This window comes from Sinocyclocheilus grahami, unplaced genomic scaffold, assembly GCF_001515645.1.
Source record: "Sinocyclocheilus grahami isolate Dianchi unplaced genomic scaffold, SAMN03320097.WGS_v1.1 scaffold5.1, whole genome shotgun sequence".
In the NCBI taxonomy this organism is placed as follows: Eukaryota; Metazoa; Chordata; class Actinopteri; order Cypriniformes; family Cyprinidae; genus Sinocyclocheilus; species Sinocyclocheilus grahami.
The window spans coordinates 5,580,940-5,598,047 of NW_015505184.1; the positions used below are offsets into that span (position 1 = coordinate 5,580,940).

General features: G+C 37.5%; 1 protein-coding gene across 1 annotated transcript in view; it reads right to left on the reverse strand.

Moving 5' to 3' along the window:
• Positions 1 to 6,935: 6,935 nt before the first annotated feature.
• LOC107586123 (potassium voltage-gated channel subfamily H member 2-like) overlaps positions 6,936 to 17,108 on the reverse strand; it is a 45,619-nt gene continuing 35,446 nt past the window's right edge. The window contains exons 6-14 of the mRNA XM_016273360.1: positions 13,348 to 13,770; positions 12,384 to 12,780; positions 11,452 to 11,550; positions 10,253 to 10,446; positions 10,051 to 10,171; positions 9,718 to 9,975; positions 8,435 to 8,630; positions 8,145 to 8,337; positions 6,936 to 8,057 (exon numbers count right to left, since the gene is read on the reverse strand). Coding sequence (XP_016128846.1) covers positions 7,689 to 8,057; positions 8,145 to 8,337; positions 8,435 to 8,630; positions 9,718 to 9,975; positions 10,051 to 10,171; positions 10,253 to 10,446; positions 11,452 to 11,550; positions 12,384 to 12,780; positions 13,348 to 13,770 — 2,250 coding nt within the window. The 3' untranslated portion in view covers positions 6,936 to 7,688. The remainder of the gene's footprint in view (positions 8,058 to 8,144; positions 8,338 to 8,434; positions 8,631 to 9,717; positions 9,976 to 10,050; positions 10,172 to 10,252; positions 10,447 to 11,451; positions 11,551 to 12,383; positions 12,781 to 13,347; positions 13,771 to 17,108) is intronic.

Genomic DNA, 17,108 nt, shown 5'->3' on the forward strand with positions numbered 1-17,108 from the left:
TCGCTGAACAGAGCAGATGCAGAGAGAGAGGTGTCTGCGCGCTGACCTCGCGCCGTTGCGTCAGTACCAGCGATCACAGAGGTTTGTCGCTAGTCGCTTTTTTGGAAAAAAAAGTCGCCAAGGGGTCTGAAAAGTCACTAAATCTAGCGACAATGTCGCTAAATTGGCAACACTGAATGTAAGACACCAGTCCAGTCTGTGCTGAAACACTACTGTCAATCAAACTATTGTGGGAGGGGCCTGTTTGTGTGACGTCACACAGACAGGCATCTGAGATCGGCTCGATTTGAGAAAGGGGAAAACATTTAACCAGATTTTTAAAAAAAACATAAGATTTTGGATTTTTATAATTATAGGGTGGTTGTGTACACACACTGCCAACACACATTTCAGTTCAAACAACTTGTAAAAGTGCATGTAGCATCCTATGACCCCTTTAAGGGTTTTTCCCATTATTTTAATTTTAGTTTTAGTATAACATTATAATACCATTCATATTTTTACTTTTACCAATCCGATGTATAGTTGACATTTGAATAGAAAAGCACTAAACTTTTTTCAGTTAGTGTTTTTAGCTTGTTTATTTTCATATAAAAATACGGCATGCAGTTGCATCAGACAATGGCATAAACATCATTCAATGTAAATTGTGATAAGCATAATTAATAATCGCAATTACAATTTCAAGGGAATCATCGACAATTATGATTTTTGTCATAATCGTGCAGCCCTACTAAATATTAATAAATATATTCAGTTATTAATATTAATATGGTAATAATATTTAGTTATGATTACAGTTTGTTTCCAAAGCAATATAATGTATGTTTATGTTCTTTAAGATTAAGTGTTTCATATACTATTTACATTTTATTTTATTTCCGCTGTATTACTGAAAATGTTTCAGATTTAACAATAAAAATACTGTATTATTAAAGCCAGAGAGAGAAAAAAAGTATTGTCATATGGCAGGTCATATGGTGTGGTATCCTAAGGCTTACTCATCAGACCGTGGCAAATGAGACACAGGTACATCCCTGCACTTTTACTGCTCTGACTCTGACACAGCCCTGTGTCCTGCTGTGATTCAGCAGTTTTTCTTTGCGCCCTGCGTGATGTCACCAGCCCTGGCACAAAGTGGCATCTCACAGAGTGCTGTTTTGGAGGGACACTCGTGTTCACTTAAATCATCCGTTTGATTCAAGAGGCCTGAACTCAGTGGGTGGGTGTATATGCGTGTATGTAAGTACAGTGTCTGAGACTACACTGAACATCTGAGGCTGTATTAAAGAAACTACTTGTCTTAATTCTTGACTATTAGAAAAAAATTCTACTTCTAAAGTGAAATTGCCATGGTTACTATGCAGATAGGATAAGTCCTGTAATACAGCCCCTAGGATGGAAAATCTAACTGGAAATAAAAGAGGAAATATTAAATATTCTGCACAGTTTTAGGTCACTAATCAAGTAAGTAAATGTGTGACACTGATCATTTGACTCTTTGTACAGACAGTCAGATGTTCTTCTTCCACTGAAGCACAAGATTATTGTCAGGTTAGACACACCCAAAAATTACATTCTGTCATCATTTACTCACCCTTATGTAATTCCAAACCTGAATGACTTTCTTTCTTCTGTGTAACATGAAGATATTTTGAGAAATATTGTTTGTCCATAAAATGACAATCAGTGGGCTTCAATGCTGGGTTCACAATGTTCCTCAAAATGTATCCTTCTGTGCCCCACAGAATTGCATACAGGTATGGAACAACATGAGGGTGAGTAAAGAGTTAATTTTTGGGTGAACTATAAAGTATATAAACTCCCTATAAAGTAAAGAAGTGAGAATATTGAGACATTCTTAAATTCATGTGATTTCTTGTGTAAACATAGAGATTCAACAATGAACTAGATGTGTCTCTTCAAATGTCGCTCTAGCCAAATGCTCCAAAATCTAAACAGAGTCTGACAGAAGCGCACGCTCTGTCCTCGTGCGGTTTAAAGGAGAATGGCGCGCTCACAAGAGTTTTTGAGAAGAGACTACTGGGCTGGCATTTGGCAGCCATTTGTGTTGCTGTGTAAACGCTGTATTCCAACCATTCCTGTATGAATGCATACAGAACGTGGAATGGGGGTCTGGCTCAATGTGTTCCATTGTGTGCCAAAGCCACTGAGCATGCGGTTACTGGCTGCCACTCATTGTGACAGGGTTTATGTATCTGCTCTGCTACCAGTCTCTGTCTGTCTCTTAGTTATTCTGAATAAACCTGAGGCATCCAAAAATAAGGCACCTTAAATTGTTAAACTGCTGAGTTGGATTGTAGTGTTGCATTATTATCAGCTAACCTGATATTTTTGCAACAAAATATGATCTTGTATATTTCTCACCCTCAGCTTACATCATCGTCCTAAAATGGGGAGAGTGCTATTGGCCCCCCCTTATAAACATCCTGCCCATGGTCACAGCACAACTGCGGAGGGGGGTCTGTGCGGATTAGAGTCAGAGGCCATCAGTGAGAGGAATGAAGATTATGTATGACGGGACGCAGGGCATCACAACAGGCCGGCAGGCCCTGACCTGACACCCCAGAATCACGGCTGTCCAGAAAACAGCATGCCATCTTACAGAGTTTCCCTTTCCCAGCAACATATGATGACACTGTTGGTTCACCCTATATTTATATAAAAAAATATTTTTTCTTTTTTTTTTTATTTACTGAATGATTTGTTGTTCACTACGGGACATTTTCATGTTCATGATGGAGCACAACAAAAAGTATTTGTATTCCTAGTCTTTAGGTTTTTTGTGACACTACAACTAAACTATGTGTAAATGTATCATGTATCAAAATAACAATTAGGCCTAACCCCTTATCTGTCACCCCCTTTATTGAATATACACGAATATGCACTATCCAAACTTAAATTGTTAAAATTCATTAACAAATTAATTATATAATATGATTTTAAAGTACAATTTTCTATGGTAATGCAATGTCTGATTTGATGAATTTTATGGTTTTAAGCTTTTTAAGGAATTTTGAATGTTTTTAAGCTTTCAGTTGACATATCATTTATGATTATTACTAAAATGTGATAGGGAAAAGGGCAACAAAAACACGTTTTGTGACAAAGGTCGGAACTCCTGTTATGATGTAGATTTTTCAAGGTTCGCTCTTGACATAAATTAATCTATTACTGTTCCTACATAATTTGAAAAAAATAAAGAAAAAATAAACAGTGGTAAAATATCTATTTAGGAGTCTTAGACCTTTCCAACGATATATAGTTTGTCATGATTAGATCAGGATTTAATTGGGTGACAGTTAAGAGATAAATGCAAGTTCTATTAAAAAAATAAAATCTGTCAAATTAAGGTCTATATTGCCACAGAAAAAAATGAAATATCAGTTTAAAATGCCCAAGCTGCTTTTTGGAGCTGGGTTGTTACCAGTCTGACATGGTCTACCAGCTTTGTCAAGGTCTAGCTTGATCAAGACCCCAATTTGGTCTAGTTAGAAACCGTGTAAACCAGCTACCATCAGAAGCATAACAGCACCACTACAAATAAGCTATTATGAAATATGAAGATTTTAAATGTTGCAGCTCATAAAAATATGATGATTAATGATCATAATCCATCAGAACAGGTTTCAAGTTTACCAAGCAAATTTTAATAATTTAAATGATTTAAATCAATTAAAATACACAGCAATAGTTGAGAGTGATTTTATATTAGTTATACAGGCTTTTGTTTGAGAGGAACATTATTATTTACCAGTGTATTGTTTATGTGCTTCCTAAAATCATTTACATGTTAATGTGCAATCACACCCACTAAGATGTCAGGCAATTGAAAACATTTGCATAAATCACTGCTATATGTAATCCTGATATTTAAAAGCGAATCGATCTTTAAACATATTAGTCCCAGTTTACATGTAAAAATAAGAAAATACAGACAAGAATACAGACTCAAGAAGGACACCTCCTTGTCCTTCACACCAGCTTTACCTGAATAAACACCACTGACATTTGTTCATGACCTGTATGCAAAGCAAACAAAGCCAGTCACAGTGCAAAGAAGAAGAAATAATGTGCAATAACTGAATAAGGAATAAGACTTAAGGGGGGTGTGGTCAAAGTGTTGTTCCTCTGTCCCTCTAGAATGCAACAATTCAGAATATCAAACGAGAAAAAGAGGCCATGAGGGAATCGCTACGTTTCATAACACATATGAACGTCTCCCACAGTCCCAGACATCCATACTCAGTGCGTCGGTTCCTGATCGTGTGTTCCTTTTCTATGGCATTTTACAGCATGACGCATGTCCATGAGGCATGTTGAAGAGGTGCACTGCAGAGAGCCGAACACGCGATGCACAGACCCAGACCCAGTATGAATGAGAGCAATGCGATGCGACGCGACAAACTAGAACGCGCTTATTGCAATCAAACCAGCTTCGTTTATTATAACAGACGCGTTCTGGTTTGTCGCGTCGCTCGCTTGCTTGCAGTTTATATGGGGTGTAAAGCTCAAAACGTCCTTTATAAGGAACCTCGCACGATTTCATCATCCCACAATGTCCACAATGTTGAAGCAATATGTGGCACTGTACTGAAGTTATGTAACTAGAGTAGTTTTCTATAGAGGTTTGCTCCTGCGGAGGACACCTGTCCTGAGCATCCAAGCTGCGGCAGTGCCCAAACAAAGAAATCTCGGCAGGTCGACGTGTTTGGGAACGTTTGGGAACGAAGGAGCGATGAGTCATGGACACGCTTTATTTACATCGCATGATTATCTCGCGTGTATGTAACAATAACTAACGTCTGTCAAGCAGTGACTGCATCACAATCTACGCGTGCGCGCCGATTCATTTTGTCTTCATTACGCGTAGGCTATTTTAATGCATAGGCATTTCCTACAGTGAGGTTGTATAATGTGAGTGCTAATCTCAATGTCAAAGTGCACTTACCCGTTGTTGTTGTTTTTAAAATTCAGTACGATGTAGTGTTGGCCGATGTGCAGTCAGAAGTTTATATGGGGTGTAAAGCTCAAAACGTCCTTTATAAGGAACCTCGCACGATTTCATCATCCCACAATGTCCACAATGTTGAAGCAATATGTGGCACTGTACTGAAGTTATGTAACTACAGTAGTTTTCTATAGAGGTTTGCTCCTGCGGAGGACACCTGTCCTGAGCATCCAAGCTGCGGCAGTGCCCAAACAAAGAAATCTCGGCAGGTCGACGTGTTTGGGAACGTTTGGGAACGAAAGAGCGATGAGTCATGGACACGCTTTATTTACATCGCATGATTATCTCGCGTGTATGTAACAATAACTAACGTCTGTCAAGCAGTGACTGCATCACAATCTACGCGTGCGCGCCGATTCATTTTGTCTTCATTACGCGTAGGCTATTTTAATGCATAGGCATTTCCTACAGTGAGGTTGTATAATGTGAGTGCTAATCTCAATGTCAAAGTGCACTTACCCGTTGTTGTTGTTTTTAAAATTCAGTACGATGTAGTGTTGGCCGATGTGCAGTCAGATCCGCCCTCTCGTACAGTGCGCCCCTGTGATCGCAGGGCGACGCCCCGCCCCTTATTCCCCTCGACCAATCACAATTCAGGAACATTGTCCTCTGCTCTTGGACTTGAGCATCCTCTCGGTTCTTACATGCGTCCCCCACCAGTATTGATGGACAGCTAATGGACACAATGAGTATGCTGATGACTGATGAGAGGCAGGGAGATTCGCCAATCAATACATCAGCAACAGCGCGCTGATTGGCAATGAATAGATCTATTTGGGCATCAGACCAGATGACATTGTATCGAGGAACATCGGACAGTCCGATGAGACGTGATACCCTTGTAGTTTCCTGTCCTTTATGCGAAAATGCATTTGAAAATCCCCTGGATGTAACCTCATACATTTATGACACCCGCGCTTTACAAGCATAGGCTGCGAGTGTAAAAGAGCATCAAGTGCTGTGGAAGGACGGAATTCCTCTATTGTGTTGTTTATCCGGTTCTGGAACATGATTAAGGAGCACAAATATACAAATATAACAATGATAGGCCAAGTGCAGGACTCCCTTTATTTTTGTAAATGGGTGTGTGTCTCTTTCTGCTGGTTTCCTATTACACTAAACCTGAGTTTCCTTTTAGGAGCTATGCTTGAATAAATAGTTCAATGAATTTTCCTTCGTTATATTTGCTATAGTGGTCTTAAAGTCATATTGCCAGGTTGAGCTGTGTTTATTGTATGGATATGTTTCTATTTGAAATATTTAGGTGGGCCTTTTCTTATGCTTATTTGATGCTGAAAAGATATTTCAAAGGACTGTTATAGATTAGGTTGAGAGCAAAACAAGAAGTATCAATGAGCAGAAGGATACACATTACTTTTAGACTCACACAAACTTCCTGTTTTATTTTAGCAGTAGGCCTTCAGTGGAAATTGGTTAGACTTTCAGTTTCCCCTTCTAGCTCTATGGATTGAATCCACTGACATAAATATCACAGTCTTGAAAATGGATTTCATTGGTGTTTGCTGGCAGCAGCACTGCAGAAGTGGTGACATTTAGAAAAAGAAAAACATTATTTTTGGCACCAGAGAAACACAAGGAAAGGTTGACGGTTCTCTTTCATTCAGTCAGATGAGACGCGTTTCATACACTTCAAAAGACTTGTGAATTATGTGAATTAATTTATTCAGTGTGAATTTGATTATAAGTTAATTAGAGAAAAATCTGCACAATAATCAATTTATAGTACGCTAACAATAAATATTCCTACTTAGGTTTGCAATAAATTACATGTTATAATACATATGAACATTGCAAGCTATACTCATTTATAGTATGGCTTACTACTGGATGTGTTTGGCATGAAACAGTGCTAACTGATTATATTATGTATTATATATGTATATTTCAACACTAATTGCACTAATGATATGGATTATGATCAAAATAGATTTTCATTCATAACCTATCTAAATCACATTTAACACATTTTGACCCTTTGGCCAAACTGATGATTAAATATTTAGAGTGATAACATATTCACAAGGGACAATCTGTGCAATGGATGGCCTTGAAAGATATAAACACATGCTTTCAGTCACGTAAACTACCAGCATGTTATTCAGCAGGATTCACCGGTGTTCCCTGGAATCACTCACTCTGAGGTATTTCAGCTACTAGAGATGAGCTTTATCTCCACCTGAGATAAAATTTCCAAACGACCATTTAAACCCTAATAAATCACACTCCGATGGGACTTTCCAGTGTATTGCTACAATATGTCCAAGACTTCTAAACAGACAATCAATTCAACACAAAACCACACTGTTAAAAAAATTGATATGCTAATACAAATTATTACACTGACACCTCAAAATAACGAGAGAACACTTTCGTAAAATAAATAAAACGTTTTCAGTGAGAGGCAGGTAAAAAGCACGAGTACCGTTAGACCAGCTAACACAAATATACCAAACTACAGGGACATTAATGATGCCTCTACGTTAAAGTGTCTGAGGTAATTAATATGAATCTGAAGTAGAAGGTCTACAAAACATCCTGCCAACATTGCTGTGGTCCATTAGGATGTATGCATTGTTTTCCACTGAGATGCTAAATAAAAGTTTCAATCCTAACACCCAGGATTAGAACCATGTCATTTTTGGATTGAGGAATCATCCTCTACGTGATGTTGCACTGGCAGTGATAGGCGTCTTGAACGCTCCAAATCTAACCTCAGTCCAGATTGTGGATGGTGAACAGTTCCAATAGGCTCCGCATCTAAAAAACTATAACTACCTCGATCAGCTATGACTGTTTGTTGGTGATCAGTGTGAGCTGTAAGATAATCAGGGACATTTGCTGCATTGTGGCCCATGCTATGTGGCCATCGTCCCGTATAAGCCCCAGAAGGAGTCTCAGAGGAGGGCTGTAAGGAAGAGTCCAGGAGCTGGAGCTCTATTGCACCTGACAGACTTTCACTGGACTTTTTGGGACTGTCAGCAAAGTCGTGGGGGTCAAGTATCTAGGAAAAATCCAAGAGAATGAATTAAAGACTCATATGAGATTCGATGAAAATTAATGATTGTGAGAATTAAAGTTTGTGAAATACCTCAGAGAGAATGGCTGGTGTTTCCGTCTCTAAAGGGTTGACAGGATGGACCAATTTCTGGCCTGGTTTGGGTGGATTTGGAGATGCTTCTACAGGGGACGTCACAGAGCTGTAGGCTGGTGGAACCAGCACCATCTGCCTCTGAAGCAACTGCATTATGGCCCCCATGTCTGTTGACATGCGCTTCTCCAATCTTTGAAAAAAAAAAAAAGACGACAAATACAGCTCAAGGTAAATGGATAAAGAGTAAAGGATGCCAAGATAGCAACAATACTGTAGCGGGATCTCACCGGTGGAGCTGTCTCTGCATCATTTCCAGTCTATTCTCTACCTCAGTGCAATGACGATGGGTAACACTGTGCAGGACAGTATTAGAGGGCACCGAAGATGAGGGTAAGGACATGCTGTGGCTGGGTACTTCCTGGTACTGATGGCCCTGACTGTCCCCCCAGAAGCTGAAGATGTTAGAAACCCCAGAAAGAGCGCCTAATTAAAGATAAAAGTAATGTCAAAATTGTGCAAATTTGGTCATTACATTTACACACGCTCATGTTGTTTCTGAATATCCTGATGACTTATTTCACTGGAGCATCAAGCAACATGAGTCTTCTGGAGTCATACAATAGATTTGTGTGAAAAACATACTGAAGTTTAAGTGGTTATACAATGAAAACCAGCCCAAATTATTCATTCATGAATCATATCTGGTTCTTGAGTTCTCACTGACTCAATGGCCTGGCCATAATGGTTAATAGCTCAATGGTTTGAAAGATTATCCGTGAATAATGACTTCTATTTCACAATATTTGTGTGGTGCTTCTGCATCCTTTCGGAAGCTTGAAACTTTCAAAACCTTTAGGCTAATTTTGTTTTTCACAGAAGAGAGAAGCTTATACAGGTTTGGAACAACATGAGGGTGACTACATTTTCATTTTTTAAAAAGTGTTAGCTCAGCCAAAAAAATACAATTCTGTCATAATTTCCTCACCATCATGTTGTTCCCAATCCATTAGATTTTCCCTCATCTTCGAAACACTAAAAGATGTTTTAATGAACCATGAAAGTTTTAGGTTCCTCCATTTACTGTTCATTCACCCAAAACTTTAATACTTCAAAAATCGTAACGTAAATCCACATGAATCAAGCAGTTTAATCCAAGTCTTCTGAAGATACACAATCATTTTATAAACAGATTTAATTAGATATTTATTTACATAAAAACATTGATCAACACATACATACAGCGCATCAAATATGGCAAAATGGAAGCTCAAACATCAACAAATATCTTCATTTATGTTTCAAGGATGAAGGAAAGTCTTATGGGTTTAAAACGACATGAGAGTGAGTAAATGTTTTTGGCTGAACTAACTTCTTAACTGAAAATAAATCCAGTTATGTCATTCAAATGAACATAAATGTTAAGATCTTTGTAATTCTTTTTACTCATAATTTTTTTCCTAGTCCACTTTTTTCAGGTAAGTAAGCAAATACGTAACACTTATATGATACACCTACTGTAAATTAAACAGTAAGCCATTATTAACAGGAAAGAGATTATTCAGAATCCTACCTGACAGTGCATTGAAAGAGTTGCTGCTGTTGTGGTTCTTGTCTCTATTAGCACTGCTGGCACTAGTGATACGGCTCTGAGAGCAGTCTACTATCGCAGTGGGCCGTCTGGTCTCTTCCTCTTCATCACTGCTGAATTGGGAGGCAAAAATGTCTGAGTCCCGATGAGCAGCTTGTCTATCCTTGTGCTGCTTGCTTGAATTCTGAGTTCTGAAAGTCGTCTTATTGAGATTTTCTTCCGTTTTCTCTGTATCTGCTACTAAGAGAAATTGCAGTAGAAATGAAATCCAAGAATCTGAAAGAATATAGAAGCTATCACAGTGTTTGCTCTTACCTTGTGGCATAGAGTTTCTTTTGGACTGGAAGAACAGCTTTGCTCTTCGTGTGTGATGGTCAAGACAGCCATGGTCAGAATCTTCAGTGTCACTGCTCACTGACCCAGCTTTAGTGTTAGTCTGTTGAGAAGATAAAGACAAGTGTTCAAAAGCACACCTACTATTAAAGTACTATTAAAGCACAGACATGTGCAAGCTTACATCTCTCAAGTTGAAGGTGATCTCCAGGTTGCTCCAGAAGTAGTCTGAGAACTCTGGATACATGTCCAAGACCTCCACTATATCATCTCTGTGGATTTTATGCAGGTCACAGTACGTCAGTGCTCTCACATCAGAACTTGATTTTCCAGGACGCGCATATAAGTTAATGGGCTCTCCGAATATATCATTCTTGCCTGAGGATAAGCCAAAGGAAGTGATATTGAGCCGCATCTTTCCTCAGGTAAAAGACATTAAACACTTTGAATTCATACTTCCACCCAGTTCTATTTGTGCAATATAAGGTAGAAACAGTAAAGGGCTGATCACACTACAGTTTTCGTTCCATTGATTTAATTTTTAAAAAGACACTGCAGAGTGTGACATGACTGTTGAGTGTCTGAAGGAATTTTGCATGCTCAAAGTCTAGTGTGACCACGGCTTAAGAGTAGTATGCAGTATGCTAGTATGTTATTCCAAATTCATCCTTAGAAAACAGATGTTTTTTTATGCATCAACAACAGATGGTGTCACGTGTCATTAAAAGAAACCTAGCACGAAAAATAATAAAAATGTCCACAAGATGGAGCCATACATACAACAACAGCTTTTTTCAACATTTTTCAAATGTCTCAAATGCACCAAGGATGAATAAAATAAAATTGACATGTTAGCTGTTTCATTCTGCATTTATATGTGCAGTCATTCTGCAGTCATAATACATAAAATTAATCACAATCAATTTTAAATTAATTTGTTTTATTGTTCTCCTCAAGTTTACATATCTAAAAGTACTCTAATGGTTAGATTAGATGAGTTAGATGAAGTCAACAGACCAACATACATATTGGTTGAAGCTCATGTGCATTAAATATAAAGATGTTTACTCTACACATAACTGAACATAGAGATTCATGGAGGACATTTTCCCCCTCATTTTTTAAAGCACATTGCCATATAAACTGTGTGATCACCTAAATATGAGCTAAAGCAACGTTTTATTCATAGTCTGTTTATTTAATGTTGAAAATATCAAAAGTATTCTAATGGTGGGTAGAAAAAAAATAGTGTCAAGGAATGTATTTATTTATTTAGGAAAGTTTTTTGGGGGGAAGGGCTCCATGAAATGCCCTGATACATGCATATGATCACAATGAGATGGTCAGATTTTTTTGCTCTTATCGGTTTGATTTATCACTTACCCAAAATGGCCACAACCACATCTCCCTTTAAGATCTCAATGGAGCCACGAGAAATGAAGTACAGAGCTGAAATTACATCACCAGCGTGGACCAAGGTGTCTCCAGGTGGGATGGACTGGAGTAATGACTGCTGAAATTTCAGCTTTAACATCACAGTGACAATACAATTTAAAATATATTAAAATAGAAAACTATTTTGTTACGGTATTTTGATTAAATAAATGCAGAGCATACAGGACAAAAAAAAAACCATTTTTTAAAGACTTTGAATCATACTGCCAAATAAAACTCTGTGTGATCACCTAAATATGAGCTACTGATAATAAAAACAAAGTTTTATTTGCAGTCTCTTTATTTAATGTTGAAAATATCACTGAATCATGTAAATATGAAAAGAAGAATATCAATATTATAAATAATGACAAGTCGCTTGCATTTTTCAAGACTGTACTGGCTGATTTTTTCAATGTAACAAACAAAACTTGATTAACAAACCAATTTGTCATTTGTGTGTATTACGACCAGCAGGGACCCCATCCGCCAATCAGAGAGGTTCCCGAATCTTCGTAGTGTTTTGTGTGTGTGTGTGTGTGTGTGTGTGAATATTTTGCCCACAGGATGGACTGGAGTAATGACTGCTGAAATTTCAGCTTTAACATCACAGTGACAATACAATTTAAAATATATTAAAATAGAAAACTATTTTGTTACGGTATTTTGATTAAATAAATGCAGAGCATACAGGACAAAAAAAAAAAAAAACTTTTGAACGTCAATGTACACCTACATGATATATTGATGCCAGAGAAAAAAATAATACACTTTTTAAAATTTTTACTTTTAGTGGACCTCATACAGTAGCACCCAATTGCAGATTCCAATTTGAGAAAAAAAAGTAAATAAATTCTGTTAGCATAAGAATAAACACTAACCTCCAATAAGCATGACACAGATGGAGAAGATCTTCTCAGAGTTGGTGTTTGGGGAGACGTTTCCAAATCCCACGCTGGTGAGGCTGCTGAAGGTGAAGTATAGGGCAGTGACATATTTATCTTTAATAGAGGGTCCTGATGCAGGATTCGTCTTATTATACGGCTTCCCCAGCTGTTCACCCAAAGAATCAAGCCAACCAATCCGAGACGGGCCGCTCCTCTCCACATTCCCAATAGCATACCAGATGCAGGCCAGCCAGTGAGCAATTAGTGCAAAGGTGCACATGAGGAGAAAGAGCACCGCGGCTCCATACTCGGAGTAGCGATCGAGTTTACGTGCCACACGCACTAATCGCAGTAGCCGAGCAGTCTTCAACAGACCAATCAGAGTCGTCGTCTGTCAATACAGGAAAACAATGAGGACTGAAAGGCTAAGAGATGGTTAGCAGAAGCTATAACAGCATAATAAAAAGAATACTTCACCCAAAAATGAACATTTCCTGAAAATGTACTCACCCTCAGGACATGCAAGATGTATACGAGTTTATTTCTTTATCAGTACAGATTTGAAGATATTTGGCATTAAATCACTTGTTCACCAATGGATCCTCTGCAGTGAATGGGTGCCGTCAGAATGAGAAAGCAATATTATGGATAGAAAACTTGTATTTTAGCCAGAAGCAATGGTTTGAAGTTAAAAAATGTCTTGATGGATTTTTAACAAACACACTTATTGGTTAAGTTTTTATCAGCTGTTTGGACTCTCATTCTGACGGCACCCATTCACTGCAGAGGATCCATTTTTGAGCAAGTGATGCAATACAAAATTTTTCCAAATCTGTTCTGATGAAGAAACAACTAATCTACATCTTTGATGGCTTGCGGTTGAGTACATTTTCAGCAAATCTTAATTTATATGTGAACTATTACTTTAAAATTCAAAATTACCCATAAGTTCACTCACATCTTCCACAGAGCGATAAATGAGCAAGTCGAAAGGAATGGCAGCCACCATGTCAATGAGGAACCAGCCTTTAAAATAGTGGATGGCTATTCGGCCAGGCTGACTGACCACTTCTTCGTTGCTGTTCACGTAGGTTGTGCGAAAGTTAATCACAATGTCCACTATGAACATGATATCCACAATGAGGTCCACCACGTTGAGTGGACTGCAAGAGTAGCCGCAGCGCTGCATGGCAGCCTCTTCCTCATCGCTGAGCAGGAACGCAGCCGAATAAGGTGTAAAGATCGCCGTATAGATGACCAGCAGCAAGATGACCCAGTCCCAGACTGCTTTGAAGGGGCTGTAGTGTAAAATGGTCCATTTGTGGATTCGGGGAGCCTGGAGCTTATACTCAGGAAGGACATCTGCACCCAGAGACAGCACCTGAGGAGAAATATACTTCACAATGAGAGCTCTTTTCAGATTATGAGATGAATTATGACTAAAATCCAATTAAACCAAATTTTTGTGAAAATTTAACTTATGTAGAATGTGCAGATTTTCTGCGTTAACACCAGTTTAAAAAAATCTCACATTTTCATAGACCAGCCAGTTAAACCAGAAACTGTTTAGTCCGTTTTCCCCATTTTTCCAAACCTTTTACAAAGCTCTCTGTAGGACAGAAATATGATCATGTTTCTGACAGGAACTGAGTGGGCTGTAACTCAGTGTGGGTGAAGTAATGAAGCCGTGTTTAGTCTCTGAGATATCCACTGAGTACACATCACTGCAGGGAGAACATTAATGCTTTACACTTGTAAACACCCTTAGGCGGAAAACTTCATCTCATTATTTTTTCCAGGCCCCTAAAGACGTGACCAGCGTTTAGTCATTTGCTCAAAGCTCCAGTGAGAGTTTTAATCACTCTTACTTGTAATCTACTGCCTTGAATTGTACTAATAAACACACCAACACACAAATATTATTCATAAAAGTATTTAAACTATTCTTCAGAGCTCATAGGTACAAACGTTTGTATGTACTTAAGATGAATTTAATGTAAATAAAGTTCGATTGATTTTCTGTTCCACGACAGCCTTGAACTTAGTCTACCAAAGGCCAGTGAAGCAGAATCATAATTCATTTATGTTAATCTAATACTTCTCTTGCTCATTATGTACCATTAGGATGAAGAAATACATCCGCAGCAGACTGAAAAGCAAGTGGGAGAAAAAACAGATCTTCTAGACTTAATTTGTTTATGGAAATCAAAGTCAGGCTATTTTCATAATCAAAAGACCTCATCCCACTGACGCTTGTCCTCACAAATAATGCCTGCACTAAATGGCTCATAAAATCAAAATCTCAGTTAGCTTCCAGATTATGTTTAATTCATGCATCTATTTTTGTAACTAGGTTAAAAATCTATGAAAAGGCTGGTGTAGTTTTCATCCATGACTTGCCTCAGCACTCATTAAACTTGTGGACCAGCAAAACATGGACAGACAACAACAACAACTGACCCTCTAAACTAATAATCCACATAAATAAATAAATATTTCAACCTCAAAGTCTCTGGCTGCTCTTACCTCTCTGCTCTCCTGGTCAAGAATGGGACTCGTCTTGTCCCAAAAGCAGAGGCTCTGGGAGCTTTGTTTGCAAGGCATGTGTGTCTGAAATGAAGGCTGAGGCTGAACAGAAGGAGCACAGGACTGGAAGAGCTTGTTCAATGGCTTCAGCACCAAGGTCAGAATCATGATCCACAAATAATCTTCCGACCGCCACTGCTCACAGCTCAAGTGGCAGAATCCCTGACTCCTCTAGCATTCCTGGAGAACGGTGAGTGCATGAGCTGCTCTCCTCAGGATCCAGGACCTGTCCACCCCCCTATATCTATGCTTCTTTTCTGCTGACTTCTACTTCCATTTAGTGGTTGCTTCTCTGGTATCTTGCAGTCCATCTACTGCTATGCTCTGCGCTGTGTAACTATTGCTCTAAAACACTTTGATACAAAATGCAAAAGTTTTGAGATAAAGCCATTTTTGAAACTGAATGTCCTGTTTGTGTTACTGCTCTGATTGAGATGCAGAATAGCTGCCAGTCACTTAAATATACATACAGAGAGAGAGAGAGAGAGAGAGAGAGAGAGAGAGAGAGAGACAGAGACAGAGAGAGACAGAGAGAGAGAGAGAGAGAGAGAGAGAGAAAGAGAAAGACCATTGGAAGAGGGCGCACTAAACTCTTGTGATTAAACTGTTGCTTTTTTTCCCAATACAAAATAAGTTGTTGAGGAGAAAACTGAATATATATATATATTTTTTAGCATTTTAACAAAGTTGTAAAAATTATTATTTATTTATTTTTAAATGGCAGCGGCTATTTGCACTAAGTGAAAATAGCATATTTTCTTAGCGATAGATGCTATTTACACTAAGAGGAAATAGCATTTTTTAATGATATGCTATTTACACTAAGTGCAAATAGCTATAGATTCTATTTACACTATGTTAAAATCTGCTATTTATACTACTTATTGCAAATAGTGGCAATTATATGCACCTCAATATTGTAGTACATTATATACAGTATGCAATAACATATTGAGTGTAAATTATAATTTTAATTCAAATTATTAAATGGATGCCACCTTATTGGGACAATTAAGCCCTCCCTACACCTACCTTAACCCTACCTGGAGAGAGAGAGAGAGAGAGAGAGAAAGAGAAAGACCATTGGAAGAGGGTGCACTAAACTCTTGTGATTAAACTGTTGCTTTTTTTCCCAATACAAAATAAGTTGTTGAGGAGAAAACTGAATATATATATATATATTTTTTAGCATTTTAACAAAGTTGTAAAAATTTTTATTTATTTATTTTTAAATGGCAGCGGCTATTTGCACTAAGTGAAAATAGCTATAGATTCTATTTACACTATGTTAAAATAGCAGGATTTTCTGCTATTTATACTACTTATTGCAAATAGTGGCAATTATATGCACCTCAATATTGTAGTACATTATATACAGTATGCAATAACATATTGAGTGTAAATTATAATTTTAATTCAAATTATTAAATGGATGCCACCTTATTGGGACAATTAAGCCCTCCCTACACCTACCTTAACCCTACCTGTTCATTTATTTATTTAGTCATTTATTTTTACACACATACACATTTATAAATTCAATATATATATTATTTTATTTCCATTTAGTTTGCTGAAGTATTAAAATAAATCAAATAAAATAAAACTAAAAACTTAATAAAAGACCTATACAGACATAATAAATTCGGACATAATTTAACTAAAATTAAAATAAGTAACACAAATCAAATGACAGTAGTTTATCAGTAATCCTAAAAAAATAACACTGTCAAACACACATGCTAAAAAACAACAACTTACTTACACATAGTAAGAAATGGTTATAAAAACTGAAACAGAAGCTAAACAAGTAATAGGATATATATATATATCAGATTTAATATTGTTTTTGGGGAGTTTCATTGTCTTGTTCTACAAAATTATAATTTTAATTCAAATTATTAAATGGATGCCACCTTATTGGGACAATTAAGCCCTCCCTACACCTACCTTAACCCTACCTGTTCATTTATTTATTTAGTCATTTATTTTTATTTTATTTAGTCATTTATCAGACGCTTTTATTCAAAGCGACTTACAAATGATGACAACAGAAGCAATCAATTGTAGTATTAAAACAACTAAAAACAGATCCAAAACTACAAGCTAACAGTTTATAACTACTACCTATAC